The sequence below is a fragment of the Amblyraja radiata genome, chromosome 13 (assembly GCF_010909765.2).
Source record: "Amblyraja radiata isolate CabotCenter1 chromosome 13, sAmbRad1.1.pri, whole genome shotgun sequence".
Lineage (NCBI taxonomy): Eukaryota > Metazoa > Chordata > Chondrichthyes > Rajiformes > Rajidae > Amblyraja > Amblyraja radiata.
The window spans coordinates 17,413,210-17,432,665 of NC_045968.1; the positions used below are offsets into that span (position 1 = coordinate 17,413,210).

The window sequence follows — 19,456 nt, forward strand, 5'->3', positions numbered from 1 at the left end:
TAGTACACACGTTGTACTCCAGTTTGGTTCAATATTCTCCAACATCTATCCATTCCTTGTTTGAAAATGCAGGTGAGTGATAAATGTGACATTACTGATAAACAGGCCCAGAGAACTAGGAAACATCTGTTTGCTTCCACTTCCATGCATTCAAAGTGGATAAAAATAAATGTTGCAAGTTTTTTTTTAAATCCTGGAGGATCTGTTCGATGTGCCACGGACATGATTGTACATCTGTGCAGCAAGAGCTGACGTCATTCCCAGCAGCATCGGAACACACTTGCTGAAACCACCGCTGGGACCTGCACAATGTTTGTGAACATTTTCCATTGTTGTCGATTGCTGATGGCAGCCTGCAGACAGGAAGCGTTATCTTATCATTAATGGCTGGGTCCGGAGGGGGTGACACTCAGCGCCTGTTGACACCATTTACTCATGGCATTGCCTCGTCAGTAACAAAAATCAGTGCCAATTAAAATAAACGGCTCATTGACTGACAAAAATAATTGGCACAACAATATTGGAAACTACGGCAGGAGCTCAAGAAAAGCGGTGACCTTGCACTTAACTGTCCAGTAAAGTCTCGTCAGTTAAGAATGAGAAAGCTCCAAGCTAACACCATGAATCTGTGGAAGACTGCATGGAACATCTCCGAACAATAACTGCTAGAATGTAAAACATACTCACTTTCAACAATTACAGTAGCAGCTGAACTTTGCTTCGAAGAGTTTAAGAAGGAACTGCAGATGCTGGTAAATCGATGATGACTAGGCATCAGTCTATCTGTTCCCTCCACAGATGCTGCCTGATCCACTCAGTTCCTCCAGCACTTTTCTTTTCTCAAGGCTCCAGCATCTGCAATCTCTTGTACCTCCACAAACTCTAGGTGTTGTACAGCTTGTACTGATGTTGTATATTAAATTGCACAACAGTCCAGTCCTCATCTCAGTGCAGGCTGATGTCAAGCAACACTAACTTACTGACCCCATAATTCAACTCTATCAAGTCCATCCTGTACTGCGGTAGCCCTGTGGGATGAATGGAGAATTGTTTAACTTGCATCACTCCAGGTGGTTGAGCAGCTGATGGTCACGGACTCACATGGTTGGAGGCTAAGCTCCAAGTCATCAAGGCCACGTTCACTGAAGCACACAGAGAATGGGCCAGAGCTGTGTTGTCTGTCCACCTGCTCTACTTACATCAGACTCTGAGAACGATTCATGGAAAACTTGCACACTCCCATCACAGGAGCCTCTCAAAGATTTAAGGATGTTCTCAAAGCCTCCTTGTAAAAGTGGAAGGGATCCCCTGATCCCAGGGCAGACAGGGGGGAGGGGATTCAGACCATCCTGGCACCTCAAGCCCATGCACTGAAAGCACCCCGAGAGGAGCAGCACAGACTCCCCACCCCCCTGAGCAACCAGCGGTAGAGTTGCTGCCTCACAGCGCCAGAGACCCGGGTTCGATCCTAAGGCTGCTTATCCATACGGAGCTTTTATGCTCTCCCCATGACCTGCATGGATTTTTTCTGGGTGCTCCAGTTTCCTCCCACACTCCCAAGATGTACAGGATTGTAGGTTAATTGGCTTGGTATAATTGTAAATTGTCCCAAGTGTGTGTAGGATAGTGTTAATGTGTGGGGATCGCTGGTTGGCGTGGACTTGGTGGGCCGAAGGGCCTTTTTCTGCGCTGTATCTCTAACATGAATTAAACTAAACCACCATCTGACCCACCAACCACAGATAGACCTAACTGGGCAGACTGCACTCCCAACACCAGCCTCAACAAACTCCAATCATTGTTTTATTTTAAAAAACCATGTGCTGTGGATAAAAGGCAGCCTGGATTGACTATATGCAAGCTTTTAATACGCTGTTGGTTTCCACCGCACAGATCTTGTAAGTGTCCTGATCACAATGTTGCCGTGGGTTAACAAACAAGCTGGCAGCTGTTAATGTAAAAAAACCTGTCTGGATGAAGAAATGAAAAGCATTATGAAATTGGAAAGAAGTTTGAATGATTTTGAATGGGATGTTTCAATAACTCTCTATGCAGAGTGCTGTCATTCCACTCGGATGATCAGAGCACGTTTTGCACAACTAAAGCTTTTAAATTTAAATACAGGGTAGGTCAGTGGCTCACTCCCTGTGCCTGCCTGGAAGATGTCGTGGGAAGGAGAAGGATCTTGGTCTTGCACCACTACTTCCTTTGACATCAACCTCCTGTTGTTATTTAATCTCTCCTGCCATCCACCCTCCCACACATCTTCCCTTTGTCCACCCAACCCCCATCCACACCTAACTCTTTCAATGCCACTCAATTTAATTAAAAACACAGCCCTGATGAAAGGTTACCGATGGGAAACATTACCCATCTCCAGGTGCTGTCTGACCCGATACGCATGCCCGTTTTTCCCCTTGGTTTCAGATGTCACACATGCATATTTCTTTGCTCCTATATTTCACATCTAACCCTGGCCCCAAGAAGTTCCAGGGTCTTGACTGCCCTCATTACATGGGTCTGTCTGTTGGTCGTAGATGTGTTACTGGATGTGCCAGCAGCTAGCATTGGGTGAAGGGGAGGTGAGCAATAGACTTTAGAGCTTGGGACATCTGAAAATGGGTCTCAACTCAAAACATTACCTATTCCTTCTCCCCAGAGATGCTGTCTGACCCGCTGAGTTACTCCAGCTTTTTGTGTCTCTCTAGTGTTTGGGAGTCTCAACGCTGTCACTGGTAGGCCAAACAATAGACAATAGGTGCAGGAGTAGGCCATTCGGCCCTTCGAGCCAGCACCGCCATTCAATGTGATCATGGCTGATCATCCACAATCAGTACCCCGTTCCTGCCTTCTCCCCATATCCCCTGACCGCTATTTTTAAGAGCCCTATCTAGCTCTCTCTTGAAAGCATCCAGAGATCCTGCCTCCACCGCCCTCTGAGACAGAGAATTCCAAACTCACCACTCTCTGTGAGGATGGGATGTCCGTGCAGAAGTTGGCAAGGATGTAAAAATATTCAGTCATTCTCCAGAGACACCATTTTTTAAATGAAGTCAATCTAGGACAACAAAGTAAGAACAACGAGGAAGAAAATGGCGACGAGAGATTGCAGATGCTGGAATTCTGAGCATAAAACAAACAGCAGTATGAAAGAGGTCCTGGCCCAAAACATTGTCAGTCCATTTCCCACACTGATGCTGCCTGACCCATTGAGTTCCTCCAGCACTGTTTTTTGCTCAGTGGGCAAGAAAAAACAAGTGAATAATCCAAAGTTAAATGAGAGATGTGTGAGTTGACGAACACCTTGTACTTGTATTTCTGGAAGCTGGGACTTGCCAACAGTGGCGTCAGTGAGCCAGCACGTCTCTGCAAGCTACACGCTCTGCAAGACAACAGCAGAGGTTGACCCAAATGCTGCCTACATTACAGGGCATTGGCTATAAAGAGTGATTAGACAATATTTTTTACTGGATCATCGGAGGTTGAGGGAGACCTGATGGGAGTTTATAAAATGATAAGAAGCAAAGATTTTAGCATCCGTCCATCGATGAGGAATGATGGTGCAGGGTTGATGTTTAGTTTATTGTCATGTGCACCGGGGTATTGCACTTTCAACAGGATGTTGGCCTGTTCGGACAGAGAATGTTTCACCTGAGGTAGACACAATCTGTTTCAAGGGTGGAAACGTCAAAGCTTCTTAAACACCACTGTCACATCTGCCTCCACGACTAAGGATGAACAAAGGAGGTGGGCTGACTGAACCTTGTTGCCTTCCACCACACTGAAGAATGCTGTGGTGGATTTTTGTGTTAAATATTATTGTGTATTGTGTGTTGTTTTTAAGTGTGTCGCTGCTGGCAAATTCATTTCACTGCACCCTCGGGTGCATGTGATGAATAAAATTGACTTTGACTTTGACTCCTGGCAGCACATTCCACGCACTCACCACTGTTTAAATAACCTGCCGCGCACATCTCCTTTACGCTTTGCTCCTCTCACCTTACAGCTCTGCTGTCTTGGACATTTCCACCCAGGGAAAATGGTTCTGATTTTACTGTAAATTGGTTCAAAAGCAGCTGCTAATATTTTAATATACAACACATATGTTGAACTATTTTGAAGAAAGAAGGAACTGCAGATGCTGGGTTTCACAAAGGACACAAAGTGCTGGACACAAAACGTGTCACAGTGGCGCAGCAGTAGAGTTGCTGCCTTACAGCGCCGGAGACCAGGGCTCGATCCCAACTACGGGTGCTGTCTGTATGGAGTTTGTACGTTCTCCCCGTGACCTGCGTGGGTTTTCTCCGAAATCTTCGGTTTCCTCCCACACTCCAAAGACGTACAGGTACGTAGGTTAATTGGCTTTGTAAATGTAAAAGTTGTCCCGTGTGGGTGTAGGATAGTGTTAATGTGCGGGAATCACTGGTCGGCGCGGACCCGGTGGGCTGAAAGGGCCTGTTTCTGCGCTGTATCTCTATATCTCAAAACTCAGCAGGTGGATAGGTGATGTTTTGGGTCAGAACCCTTCTTTAGACTGCCGGTGGGGGGGTGGGAGGGGAGGAAGAAACCTTGGGGAGAGGAGAGGAGAGGCTGAACAAAACAGGCCAGGTAATTGGTGGACACAAGCAAGGGTTTGATAGGCAGATGGTGGGAACAAAGGCCAGAGATTCCCACCCTGCCTATCAAAACCTCTCCTCGCCTGTGTCCACACTGTCTGGCCTTGGCTCTCTTCCAGCCCCCCCACCACCCCTCCCCCCCTCCCCACGCAATCAGTCTGAAGAAGGGATCTGAAATGTCACTAACATGTTCTCCAGAGATGCTGCCTGACCCATTGGGTTACTCCAGCACATTGTCTTTTTTTTCCAGAGCCTTATGCAGCTTGCTGCAATCCACCACCTTTATCACAGTCAGTGTTTGACCTCTTCATCAGTGGGTTTTCCAAGCCGATGACTGTTCTCAATATCCTCACTATCTACGCTGCATTTGTCAATGCCCCTCACACGTGAGAATACTCAGGCAGGAATCCCGCTCGTGCTGGCGAGCTTGGAGCCCTGCTCTGCTCTTTGATTCAGACGTATGCAGTTTTTACTGAACAAACACCGAGTTCTTCACCCAGTGAAAGGTAGTTAGCGATCGCAGAACCCTGGCAGCTGAACTTTTGAACTGCTTCTGTGTCTCTCATTAAGAGTGATGGATGGACCTGGCAAACTCCCAGACCTTGTACAACAGCTCTCATCATGCAGATTGTGACACTCGCCAACAAGTAGTTCTTGGACCAGTAAAGAAACCACAAGTTTGGACCAGGGGTTGGAGAATTGGCAGCAACACAAAACCGCAAGTCAGAGTCAGCATCTTCACTAACAGTGAAACATAATCCTTGTTTAAGCAACATCCTGCAGAAAGTGTGACGGTTTGTAAAAGCCCAACCAGTCACGTTTACATTGCTGCCACAGAACAATGGTTTTACATGTTTCAATTGTCTCCTCCACAGTACAAGTGCTGAGGCTCCACTTGCCAGGAAACAGCTGTGGTAGGCACAGCAAACAGTGACAGAGGAGGCAGCTCAGTCTCTCAGCCCACTACCAACAATGGAGGCTGAATCAGCCATGAACAATCCCGGCCAGACACGTGCTCTCCACAGATGCTGCCCAACCTGCTGAGTTACTCCAGCACCGCGTCTTTCTTTGGAAACCACCATCTGTAGATTCTTGTTTACCCACTGAAGGACAAGGCAGTTTTGGTGCAGTCAGAAAGAAATGAAAAAGAGCAGAATCTATGATATCAACAACAGTCTGGCAACAAAAGTAGTTATATATCTGTACGCAGCAACAGAAATAGTGACCAAAATAAAAGTATTAATATTCAATAAATATGCTGACATTTTGAAAATATAGTACTCCTATCATTGCACAATTCCACTGGAATTAAAATGTAATGCTATACCGAGCAATAATCCGAGTGTGATTGAAATTTGTGAATGGTGATGTAGCTGCTCCCTCTGTTGGACGTCTTGTGCACAACAGCTTGTGAACGTGCCCGAGTTTGTTCCACACCACTGCGCTGAGCTACACAGGAAGCTCCATGGAACATGCAGCGATGCATGAACGGAGAGCAGTGAGGATGTGCGCTGCACTAGAAGAGAAGTGCAGGGCGGCAGAGACTTCCCCACTGAAGGGGAAACTTGTGGGACAAAGTCCGCTGATTGCTGACTCTTGACCAACATGGAAAAAGATGAACAGACTCGCTGAGTTACTTCAGCTTTATGTCTCCATCTAAACTAGTTGCTTCTGACACAGCATATCAATAGAAGACACCTCTCTTCATGCAGGTGATCAGAGTGCGGGTACATCGTGAATCCGAGTGTGAGATTCAGGGAAAACAAACTGTATTCAGGTGGGAGAGTTGGATATGTTTTTATGCCGCCTTGCTGTAAAAGCTGAATATTCAGAATGTCACCAAATACTATTGAATATCTACAGATGTATGGCAGACAGCATACTGCCTCTAAATGTTTCTATAGCTATGTAAAAAGGAAAAGATTAGAGAGCACTCTGTGAAGCGTCACCTATCTATGTTCCCCACAGATGCTGCCTGACCCGCTGAGTTACTCCGTGAAACGTCACCTATCCATGTTCTCCACAGATGCTGCCTGACCCGCTGAGTTACTCCGGCATGTTGTGTCAGCTCTTTATTTACACCAGGTCTTCCACACCGACTGCCACAATTCATTAAATTAACAGTAGCCAACATCATGTGGAACACACTCCATTTTTCTCATTTTAAATAGAAAAAGCTTTTATTCAGAGACACTATGGCAGTTCCCGCTCACCACTTGCATCTGTTGTGAGGCCACACTTTGGGTGATGAGATCCAAGTGTACTACTAGCACCGTGCAGTTCCTGGGGCCAGTGTCACCAGGCAATGTGTCCATCCACCACCTCTGGAAACTCAATTAAATCACACAAACTCCAACTTGTCAACCTTTTGGGAGCAGAGAAAGGTCCAGGAGACTTGCTTGCAGCATCCTTGAGATCATTAAGCCAGTTTGTAACCACATCCGAGAGGTAACATTTGACAATCTATCAAAACAAATAACATTTACAGAATATGGTTTACAGAATCCGATCAGCAGAGAAGGTTATTGGCTGCAACCTTCCCTCCATTGATGAACTGTACACTGCAAGGGCCAGGAAGCGAGCGGGCAAGATCATCTCTGACCCCTCTCACCCTGGCCACAAACTCTTTGAATCACTTCCCTCTGGAAGGGGACTCCGGATTGTCAGAGCTGCCACAGCCAGACATAAAAACAGTTTTTATCCACAAATAGTTGCTCTACTCACCAGCCAAAAATCTGTAGCCTCCCTTTGATCTGGTATTTTGTTGGTTAACATGCTTGATCAATGGCGTTTTATCATTAATGTTTTATTATTATTAATGTTTAGTGTTTTCTGAGTCATTCGTAACTGTCACTGTATGTCATGTTGTTACTTGTGGGCGGAGCACCAAGGCAAATTCCTTGTATGTGAATACTTGGCCAATAAACTTACTTACTTACTTAGCGTCTACAAATTACACTGTAGATTTTGTCATTATTTTACCAGCTCAACATTGTAAAACCATCTTTTTCCAGGAGAGTTGGTACTCTGCTTTTGGGAATTTGTCCCTGAAAGTGCAACTATTTGTTGTTCTGGATTTAAGACACCTTGGTTGTGTTTGCCACGTACTACTGGACATTTCTGACTCTTTATTTAAAGAATCAGTTAAAAAAAGTGTTTTCTTGTTAGAATCCTTTTCAACATAACTGCCATTCCCTTTCTAAAAGATGCTGCCCTTTGCTCTGCTTTTCTCCCTTTCTTCCTCCGTGCTCCATATTATGAAGTGAGAACGTGACAAGAATGCCCTCAGTGCACAGGGAGCCACAATTTGGACACATTGTCTGAAAGGGCTGTAGAAACACATTCAACAATAATCAGTGGTCTGGAGTATTGAGAGGAGGAGAAAGCCTCTTACGCTACAAACAACATGGGTTAGGTTTGAGGAGTGACGGGGGCAATGTGAATGGGTGGGGTGCTGAGCATGGTCATGGGCACAACTAGGTGAAGGGGAGTGGATACTGTCAGCATTGTGTGTGGATAATCCAATCCACTTTACTGCTCAACACCATCCACGCAAACCTTCTGCTGCCCAGAGTGAAAAGGTCCACATCTCAGTCTATGATATACGACAATGTAAGAGATGAAATAATCTCTGGCAAGTTCTCAAATTATATTCTACCCTGAAACCCCAACCGCATTGTATTTCATGCCATTGACATGATTTTTGTAACTAACTTCATGCAGTAGACAGAAACTTTCAATTTAATTTCATGAGCAAACTTTCAAGAGCAAATATCGTTCACCAATAATATTCACGGTTTTGCTGTACAAATGTGAAATTCCAGCCGGCCAACAGAGACGGGACACCCGGGATGGGACGGGGATGGTCCAGCAGCAACTCAACAGCGCCCGCAGTGCCGGGGATCCGGGCCGGACCCCGACCACGGACAAAATGCAGGCCTGCAGACAACGCAGCACCACAGCTTCCAAGAATGTTTATAGCGAGTGACCTATGACCCGGGCATGCGCAGTCGGAATACTGAACTCGCTTATTCCCACACGTCACCTGTCCGTGTCCTCCAGAGATGCTGCCTGAGCCGCTGAGTTACTCCAGCACATTGTGATCCATCACAGAGGTCATCCTTCCCCAGAGTCTCTTCTAAACTCCATTTGGAAAAGGTTATTTTATGAGAGAAATCAAATAAAGATGTTGGTTTTCAAATCTATCTGACATGGTTGAATTGTTTTGCTGCTTTCATTGAAACAAATTTTGAAGTCATGTTCTCCCATTTCTCTGGATCATATTCTCTGGGTAGCTCGCAACAAAAGCTTTTCACTGTACCTCGGTACACATGACAATAAACTAAACTAAAACACACTGACAGTTAGCTATCGCCTTCATGACATGGAAACCTGTAAATTAGTCTCACAACAGCTGGACCAGTTCAGTGAAATGGTAACAATCTGCAAAAGAAGGTCGACAACTTGAAAGGCACATTGAATCTTTCCAGATGAAGCAGCAAGGGTGGAAAACATCCACTGTGTCTCTGGGAACTGGTCCAATAAACCCAAACCTATCTGCTGCCAGAACAACATTCCTAAAAGCTGCAGAGCAAATGCCATGCATGGAGCCCGTGGCCCTGTAACTCTCCAACTCCCATCTGGACACCGATACTCAAACATGAAACCACACTCAGCCTCATTATCAGGCCTGGGTTATAAATACCTCCTGTTCAGGAGACTTTCTATTATACATGAAGGTGCACTTATTGCAACTCGTCAGATCAACACGATGGCATTCAGGAAATGCTTCATTTCACCCTCCATTAGTCTATAACTTATAAACGCAGTGCAGACCCCTCAATCACCTCTTGTTTTGTTTGAAGTAAAGCTCTTCAAAAACCACTGCAGTGGATCAACTACACTGCTAACACTCATTACTCCAGCGCTGGGTTGCTGTGGTAACAGATCTGTTCTGAGCGTTTTGCCAGAATCACAGCACCTCCCTCACCTGCCCTGTGGGACAAGTTGTGAAATCCTTCAGCACAGATTATTTCATCGTTTTGTTTAAAAATAGTGAATTCAATTTGTTTCTATAGATTTTCTCCTTAAAAAGTCATCAAGCAGTGACGATAAAAAGGTGTCATTGATAAATTATATTTTTACACTTTTCATCGATTTTTATTTCATTGTAATTTTTCAGAATTTGTTTATTTCTGTGCAGATATATAATGCAGAGGTACAGAGCAGATATGTTCATCAAATATGAGGGCAGTAAAAATATTACCAAAATAGCTACGGGGTGGAATATAAAACAGGCGCCATCTTTCCCTCTGGCAATAGAACATTTCTCAATTTAAGTTCAATTTATTCAACTCCAAGTCTACAGGGATTGAACAGAAAATGGAAATCGTACCAGATAATCATATAGCAGGGCAACTGGCCCTTTGGCCCAACTCGGCCATGCTGACCAAGATACTCCATCTAAGCTTGTCCCATTTGCCCGCGTTTGGCCCATATCCCTCTAAATTTGTCATATCCCTGTACCTATACAAGTGTCTTTTAAATGTTATTTCATTTGCCTGAACTAACACTTCTGGCAGCTCGTTCCACACTGTATCACGGTGCAGGCTCGAAGGGCCGAATGGCCTACTCCTGCACCTATTTTCTATGTTTCTATACCCAACAGCCTGCGTGAAAAGCTGCCAACACAGGTTCCTATTAAAGCTTTCCCTTCTCAGCTTAAACCGAGAATATCTGGTTCTTGATTTTCCTACCCTGGGAACAAGACTGTGCACTAACCCTCATGTGCATTGCCCTGATGATTTGAGTCACGTCTGCCAGATCAGCCCTCCTGTGCTCCATCACCTTCACTTCAGCACTGGCCAGGCTTTGCAGAGCCAGCATTCATCTCCGTACCTGTAAACAGGCTGCATCTCCCTGGCGATACCCAGAACAGCTCCAGGCTGGAACTTGTCAAACTCTTCAAACAGCTCCCTGATGTTAGACATGTACTTCACATCCAGGTCCAACTGCACAATATGCGTCAACTCTACAAAACAAAAGGAGGAAAAAACATCAGATCAGGTCGAGGTCAGTGGGAATTGACAGGATGCATGATATCCTATGCTCGTTCAAAGGCTCTAAAACATCTCTGACACAGGATTTAAATGTTGCTTTGTACATGGTCAGAGACAGCAAACAAACATGGAAGAAAAATGGAGACTTCTGTGAGAATTACAGTAAGCTTCATTCTATCATGAAGGGCCGAATGACCTACTCCTGCACCTATTGTCTATCATGTTATGAAAGGTGTTGCTCATTTTCTTTTCATTTGTTTCTTGTGGCAATGAACCAGTAAATGTTTAGAGATGTTGAGTCTAAGTGGTACAGCTCAGAAACAGGCTGGCCATTCGGCCCTTCATGTTCTATCTTATGTTAATGCCATTAACCCACATCAGGACTGCAGCCTTCCAATTCCTTGGACATTCAAGTAGTTGTCTGGGTGCATGATAATGCCATGAGTATTTGTCTCCAGGGAGGACATTCTAGCCTGCAACCCACGGATCCTCTCCAAACCTCCATCCTCTCAGATCCATGTCCTACACACTAGGGGCAATTTACAGAAGCCAATTAGCCTAGAAACTTGCATATCTTTGGAATGGGGGGGGGGGGGGGGGGGGGGGGGAACCAGAGCACGTGGAGAAAACCCGCCTGTTCTTTGTAGGTGCAGACCTGCACTAGTCTCTCGCCCCCCCCCAATTCATAGAATCCCCCAACCACAATATGTTTCCTTCATGCTGATGAAAAATATTCATTTAGGATATCACCCCATAACTTCCATCTCTTTACAGGTTGTCTGTAATGGGCACTCACTCTTCCCGGGTATTCTTTTGCCATGAATATACTTATAGACCTCCACCAGATATACCATAATGCCACCTGTCAATGGTTTTGTATTATATCTCTTAGCTTTACTAAGTTCGTTATACTTTTTATTCTCTTGATGGATCGTCTCCATCAGTAGTTACCATTACAAGCTTCCATTTTTCTCTTTATCCAAGCCTCAACATCCAGGGTTCCCCATTCCTATTACCCCTGTCACCATCCTTTTCCTCCAGAGATGTTGCCTGACCCACTGGGTTACTCCAGCAATGTGTGCCTATCATCTATATTGCTCCAGGTGATTGTATCTGTATATCTAAACAACTGCTCTTAGCCCTGTTGCTGCCAACTCAGCAATAAAATGCTTAATGTTTGAGTAAAAACAGTGCTAAACTGTTCATTTCCCGACGAGCCACATAATCTTGATTAACCAAAAACACTTTGGTTAATGCAACTCCATTATAATTAGATCCATTGTTCTCATTCACCTAACCGTAAAGTGATGACTAACTCTGACAGAGACCGAACCACAATGACAGCAGAATGATTCAGGAGCCAGGCACACTCTGCCTTCTTCACCCCAACAACACACAAAGCCCCATTTTCACCTCAAACTTCTTAATCTATTCACCCCTTCAGAAATGGAGAGATTTTTCTCTATCTCTAAAGGGCCAGAGAGATGGACTACCTCTTCCATCTTTTTTTCCTTTAAGGCAGCCCTTTAATATTTCACTGTACCTCGGTACACGTGACAATAAACTCAACTGATTTCCCTGGACTCTTGGTCATCTGGAATGCCTTGCCCCAACTGTGAAGCAGCTTCAAATACTTTTCCTTCATTAAGCTGCCATTTCAATGAACGACAATATTTGTTCTATGGATTAGGCATTCCCTTGGTATAAAGTTCAATAAAAATCAGTACAATGTTTGCGTAATCGAGCTTTCAACTGCTCATTTCCCACAGAGAACACAAGTTCTCATTGAAACAGAATTCTTGGCAAATCCATTCTAACAATTGGGATTTAGTGCATTTTCCCCACAGTACAAAATGATCGATCTCATTTTCAGATCAAAAACGATTTCATTATTGAAAATTAGTATTTTAGTTTTGTAAAGATAAACACAACCATTTGTATTAAATGATTAAATAGTTGGCAAGTACATTTCTGAACATTTTAAAGCTGTACAAACAGTGTTAGAGGTTAACTGTTCACTCATGGCTCTCATTGGCCATGTCCACCTGTCCTTCGGAAGCTAGTGTCACCTTCTCAAATCACTGTAGTTCTTCTGCTAAAGGACCTGCCACATTACTAATAGGTGGACAATTTCACAATGTACACCCAGGAACAATGAAGGAATGGCGATGTATTTCCAAGTCAGGAATGTGTACGACTGGGAGAGGAGTGTGGAGAGATGGAGCTGCCCCATCTTGTGTACTGTTAGAATAGCTGAGACAAGTATCTGCTGGGACCTGTGTATCAGACACACCGGTTGTGGAGCAAACCAACATAAAAGTGGTGGACAGGCAGCTAATGGAAGGCTGCTTTCCCACATTTTCTCCTGAAAATGCTACATGTGAAGGGGAGGGAACGCCGAATGGGAAGACTTTGCTATACACTGATTCACAAATGTTTGTTTTCTAATTCTTCTCAGTTGGTTTATTGTTGTTGTGTGTACCGAGAGCTTTATTTTGTGTGCTATCCAGTCGGATCAGGTTATACTATAGGCAAGTACAATCAAGCCATAGACTGGTATAATAAGTAGTGTACAGAGAAAATACCAGAGTGCAGAATATCATGTTACAGCATTATAGAGTTACAATTACAGAGAAAAAATCCAAGGTGTACAATGAAGTAGGTTGGAAGATCGGGCTTACATCCAGGCTTATAGGAGGACTGGTCAGTAGGAAGTAGATGTTACTGAACTGGGGGCACATGCTTTCAAGCTTCTGTATCTTCAGGCTATTGGGAGTAGGGGGTAGAGGGAATGACCAGGGTTTGAGTGGTCCTTGGCTATGTTGGCTGCTTTCCCGAGGCAGCATGAAGGTAGATCAGTAATATGAATATAAACTCTTTCTGTAAAACAAGTGAAGTGCAGCGAGGCCGTTCTCCCAGGGGAAGCCGTGACGGTGGATGAGTTTATCTCCACAGCTGTCATGTTATCATGTTTTAAACTGAACCGGTGAATGAAAGGAGAGCTGATGGCATTGAGAAAATTCAATGGTGCTGTATCATTAGACTGAAATACCAGCTTTAGATTAAATGGGATGGTATTTACAATTACAAGTATATTAAATAACTTGTACTCACTTTAAATCTTGTTTAGATATATTCTGGTTTACAACAGCCGCAGGTTGGCTACATTCCCACATGGGGGAGGGGAGGGAGATTAGGAGCAGACCTGCACGGATGGACAAAAGATGAGGAGTCAAATATCACCTCCTCCACCTGCCAGTTTATTAATAAATGAGAACCAGGCTGAAGACAGAACACTCGGATGGAAAGTTAAAAAAAAGAGACAGAGGATGGAAAAAACCCAGACTGGCAGCAAATATGAGAATAATCCAGAAGTCTGTGGAAAGTCAAGAGTTCAAGTTCACGTTCTAGCAGCAGAATTAGGCCATGATTCAGCTCATCGAGTCCACTCCGCCATTCAATCATGGCTGCCTCCTAATCCCATTTTCCTGCTTTCTCTCCATAACCCTTGACACCCGTTCTAATCAAGAATTTGTCTACCTCTGCCTTAAAAATATCCACTGACTTGGCCTCCACAGCCCTCTGTGGCAATGAGTTCCACAGATTCACCACCCTCTGACTAAAGAAGTTCCTCCTCACATCCTTTCTAAAAGAACGCCCTTTAATTCTGAGGCAGTGACCTGGTCTTAGACTCTCCCTACAGTGGGAACATTCTTTCCACATCCACTCTCCAGGCCTTCCATTATTCTCTAAGTTTCAATGAGGTCCCCCCTCAACCAGTGCTGTCAAACACTCATCACACGTTAACCAACTCACTTCTGGGATCATCCTTGTAAACCTCCTCAAGATCCTCTCCAGAGCCAGCACCTCCTTCCTCAGATAGGTTACTATGTTTTCTATCTTCTTCCTGTGGTTGTAGAAGGTGGGACAAGCAGAAGGCAATCTACTGAGCAAAGCATCGAAGAGCTGCCACACTAAATGGGCTCTAACACCAAGGAAAATATGCAGCTCAAGTTAACTGCAGCTGAGACTAGAACACATACTGTAAACATTCAAGCAGTCACAGATAATCTGCGGGTTGAACACCCTTCTTCAGGACTGGGAAGACAGAAAAGTAAAGAGTCTAAATTGCAGAGAGTTTGGGAGAGGAGTGGACCTCTCAAAGAGCCGAGCTCAGATTGGACAAGGCCATGGTTGCCACAGTGATATCCAGCCATCAGAGGTTCTGCTGGGTGTGTTAAATGAGGAGAATTGGAGAGAGATTCAATGGATATTTTTAATGCAGAGATAGATAGAATTCTAGATTTTAGTAAAATTCTGCAGGTGTTGAATTCTGAAACAAAACAACGAATCCTTGGAGATAATCAACAGGTCACCTGTGCCGGCAGAGAAGGTGTTGATATTTCAGGCACACATCATTCTTCAGTCTAGCTTGTACATGGAGGACTGGTGATAGATGTATTACATAAAGCAGCACCATGCTCCATGCTTTGTGGGAAATAATTCATAGCTTTGGAATGTAATCTTAATAGAATTTCTAGAATTGTCGCCAGTCTACATCCAATATGAGACTCCAGTCTGGTATAACAAACAGCTCGAATTAACATGGACATGGAAAAGGCAAAAAAATAAACTTTGGCTTGGCACAAATTGAGAAAAGTACATTTTAAACATTGGCAAATTGTAGTTTCCTTTGGCAATAGCAGGCAAGGTAGCTATTAAGAGATCCAATGCAGACCTGTGACTTTCACACAGCGAGAACAAGCCAGGAAATCCTCCTCAGAGTTATAGAGATACAGCATGGAAACAGACCCTTCGGCCCAACTTACCCACTCCGACCAACATGCCACATCTACATTAGTCGAGCCAGGATTTTGCCATAAATGCCATGTGCCTTTTCATGCCTTTTTTGATGATTTCACCAGGATAGAGCCTTTTTCATGATCAAGTGCCTAAATCAGCCTTTTTTTGCCATTTTGCTGAAAGGTCATTCTATTTTCTCTAGATGTACCATGATTACAATGACATTTTTTATGTTATCATGTTAATATTAATGTTATTATTAACATGTTAACATAGTATAACTTCCAAGAAAACTTCCACCACCGGGCGAAACCAGGGGCGCCACCATCGGTCGTTCATTCGTTCATGCCACTGCCCGCTGGTTCAGTCTTCTCCAAGATCTATTTAAGAAAGAACTGCAGATGCTGGAAAAATCGAAGGTAATGCTGGAATTCCACTGTGGAAATTGGAAAACAAATCTCTCAGGGGTTTTTTTTGAGAAATACACAGAGGAACCTATACCAAGCGAGTCATCATTACGGAAAAATTATGTTGACAGCAACTTTAACATTGTTGTGCAGAAAATTAGAGATGAAGTTGCATGCAACAAAATATGGATCTCAATAAGGCGAGACAACCGATGCTGTGGGGAGTTATTTTGCCAATGTGGTCATCAGTACATTGGAGGCAGGTCAACCATCAAAGGAGTTGACATCGGAAGTATTGGAGAAGTCAAACAGCTCAACTATTGCTCAGTTGTTTACATCTTCACTTGCTGTACTTTGGCCAGAAGGTAGAAACCGTTGCCGTTACATGAACATGCAGCTTGTTTCGGGTATGCACCAGTGACCTCCGCTGCGGTAGAAAGAAGTTTTTCACAACTGAAGCATATTCTGTCTGACAGACGGTATAGTTTAACACCAGATAATTTGGGAAAAAATGCTATATGTGCATATATACCTTTGGTCATTTAATGTAGTACAGGTGCACAACCTTTTATCCGAAAGCCTTGGGACCAGACACTTTTCGTAATTCGGAATTTGTCGGCCTTCGGAATGGAAATTTTTTAGTGTAGATTTTAATGGCTGGCTCAGTGGTAGAGTGCTCGGCTCATATCCGCAAGCTCGCGAGTTTGCGCCTTGATCCCGGCAGTTCCTCGGTCGCGAGTTTGAGTCTTCAATGTAGTTTTTTCTTGCAGAATAAATGTCTGTATGAAATGCAGTGTGTTGAATGAATTCCTGAATTTGTAAATGTGACCGCAGCATTGAATCACCTCTCGCACTCATGTCACCCTAGCGGGGCTACATGCCCTTAGGCGGCCTAAGGCGACATTTTCACACTCTTATATCCGTGTGCAACAGAGGCGATGTGCGTTTGGCGCCAAACGTGAGCTTTGGCGTGCCATGTTTAGCGCCAAACGTGAGCTTTGGTGAGCTTTGGTGTGCAGACAACATCCTGGAAAAAATGTCCGGTTTCTTCCAGGTAGGCGATATACCCTCCCGGGCAATATACCCTCCACTTCTCTTTTATGAAGGGGATTTAGTTCCCCTTTCTTCCAGGACCGACCGGAGGTTCCGCTGTCACCTCTGCGGGCCACCCTCGGTGAACGCTCACTCAACTTTGTCTTGGGATTCCTACTGTCCCGCGCAATGTACCCTCACCTTCTCTTTTATGAATGGGGATTTAGTTCCCCTTTCTTCGAGGACCGACCGGAGGTTCCGCTGTCACCTCTGCGGGCCGCCCTCGGTGAACGTCCTGTCTCCCTGTCCCTGGGATAGTAGGGGGCGATCAAACAGCACAATACCCCCCTCCCCCTCCAACTCCAGAGGAATCCGCTCCCCGATGGGCCGTTACGGCGACAAGTGGCAGTTCGCCCACAGCCCGAGCTGCGCGACCCCAAGAACAAGACGTCCCTTGCACACCATCAGCTTCTGCCCCTACGGGGAGCGTGTTCCTCTGGAGCTGGAGCGGGGCTGGGCTGGAGTTGCTGATCTGGGATCTCCGTGCTTGCAGTGGGCCTGGGGGTCGGTGTCCCGTTGGTCCTGACGTCTCCGGTGACTGGCACTGACCTGCTGGCATTGCCGACGTGAAGACAGTGCAAAGCCCCCGCGCCGTTGCAATGGGCGGGGAGCTGGAGAGGGGAGGGAAGGGGTCACACACATGGCCGGGAAGCAGAGGGGTGTAGGTGGGGTGAAACTGAAGGGAGCGACAATCTGCTGCTGCCTGCCCGGTGAGTTAAAAAGTTCCCACGCAAGACTCACGATACACTGTATCGTAAGTCTACCGTGGGAACTTTTTAACTCAGCGGGCAGGCAGCAGCATATTGTCAATTATTAACCCTCCCGTGCAATATACCCTCACCTTCTCTTTTATGAATGGGGATTTAGTTCCCCTTTCTTCGAGGACCGACCGGAGGTTCCGCTGTCACCTCTGCGGGCCACCCTCGGTGAACGTTTTCAAGGACCTTTCTTCAAGGACCGAAAAAATGTCCGCTATTCGGAGGTTTTCGTTATTTGGATCTTCGGATAAAAGGTTGTGCACCTGTATACCTTTTTGTAATTTTATTATGCCTTTTTGCCTGCCTATTTCAGAGTTTTTTCGTGCCTAAACCTCCTGGCTCTATACATTAGTCTCACTTGTCTGCTTTTGGCTCATATCCCTCTAAACCTGTCCTATCCATGTACCTGTCCAAATGCGTCTTAAACATTGCGATAGTCCGCGGGAAGGTGTTGCTTGTACAACAAACAGCAGCTGAGAACCAAATTGTTTTTTAAAATTAGTTTTAGAGATATAACACGGAAACAGGCCCTTCGGCCCACCGAGTCCGCACCGATCCCCGCACATTAGCACTATCCTACACAAACTCAGGACAATTTACATTTATACCAAGCCAATTAACATACAAACCTGTACGTCTTTGGACTGTGGTAGGAAACCGAAGATCTCGGTGAAAACCCACGCAGTCACGGGAAGAACGTACAAACTCCGTACAGACAGCATCCGTAGTCAACGGTTCAAAGGTTCAAATTTATTTGTCACATGCATCATAAGGTGCAGTGAAATGAATTTATCATGCAGCCTTCCAATTAAAAAAAGGACTTAATACACAACATAATTCAACACAGACATCCACCACAGCATTCTCCACTGTGGTGGAAGGCAACACAGTTCAGTCAGGACGAAACCAGAGTCTCTGGCATTGCAAGCGCTGTAAGGCAGCAACTCTACCAATGCGCCACCATGCCAGTGGAGGCATGACTGCTCCGATTGGTCAGGTAGCGTTAACATGGCTTCTCACACTGCACGTTCTCACCATGCAAACATTTTCCACCCCGTCACTGTCAGCATCCACTGACACACAGCACATTACTGAGAGTTCTATCCACTCTGCCTGCACCACCAGCCCACATGCTCCAAGTGCCACTGGTCTCTGTAAGATTCTGCACAACTTCCTGGGAGCGGCAACATTTCATCAACGCCAATGCAGGAGGGTTGGCCCTTGCTTCAGTGGCATCTTACACAAACACAAGGACACGCAATGCACAGACTACTTGGTCTGGTTTGCAGAACCCTTCCATGAACCTTTAGATTATTTTCTCCATTGTAACACTCTTCAACTTCAAAGCTCATGTTACTGGTCTTGATTTACTCAGTTTGAGATAAGATTAGAATTATTCCTTACATACTGAAACATCACTCATCATCCAGAGAAACATTAAAAAAAACCTGTTGCTTTCAACTGGACAGGTTTTTTGAATTAGCGGGGTTTTCTTCTATTTCCAACTCAGGAAACCGCACTGGTTCAAGAGTCGATATTTCACCGAATGCTCCAATCTCCTACAGATGCTCTGTACACATCGTGACTGGTTGCATCAAGACTTGAGTGTTTAATCGTCACATGTACCGGCAACGGAACAATGAAACTCTTACTTCAATAGCACAGATAAATATATCATAAACAATAACATAATAAATTACTAATCAGGAATACCCAGTAAC

At 44.9% G+C, this 19,456-nt stretch overlaps 1 protein-coding gene across 1 annotated transcript in view; it reads right to left on the reverse strand.

Moving 5' to 3' along the window:
• Positions 1-19,456, reverse strand: part of xxylt1 (xyloside xylosyltransferase 1) — a 52,082-nt gene that overhangs the window by 18,202 nt on the left and 14,424 nt on the right. Inside the window, exon 3 of the mRNA XM_033031327.1 lies at positions 10,515-10,647. Within this exon, the coding sequence (XP_032887218.1) occupies positions 10,515-10,647 (133 nt within the window). The remainder of the gene's footprint in view (positions 1-10,514; positions 10,648-19,456) is intronic.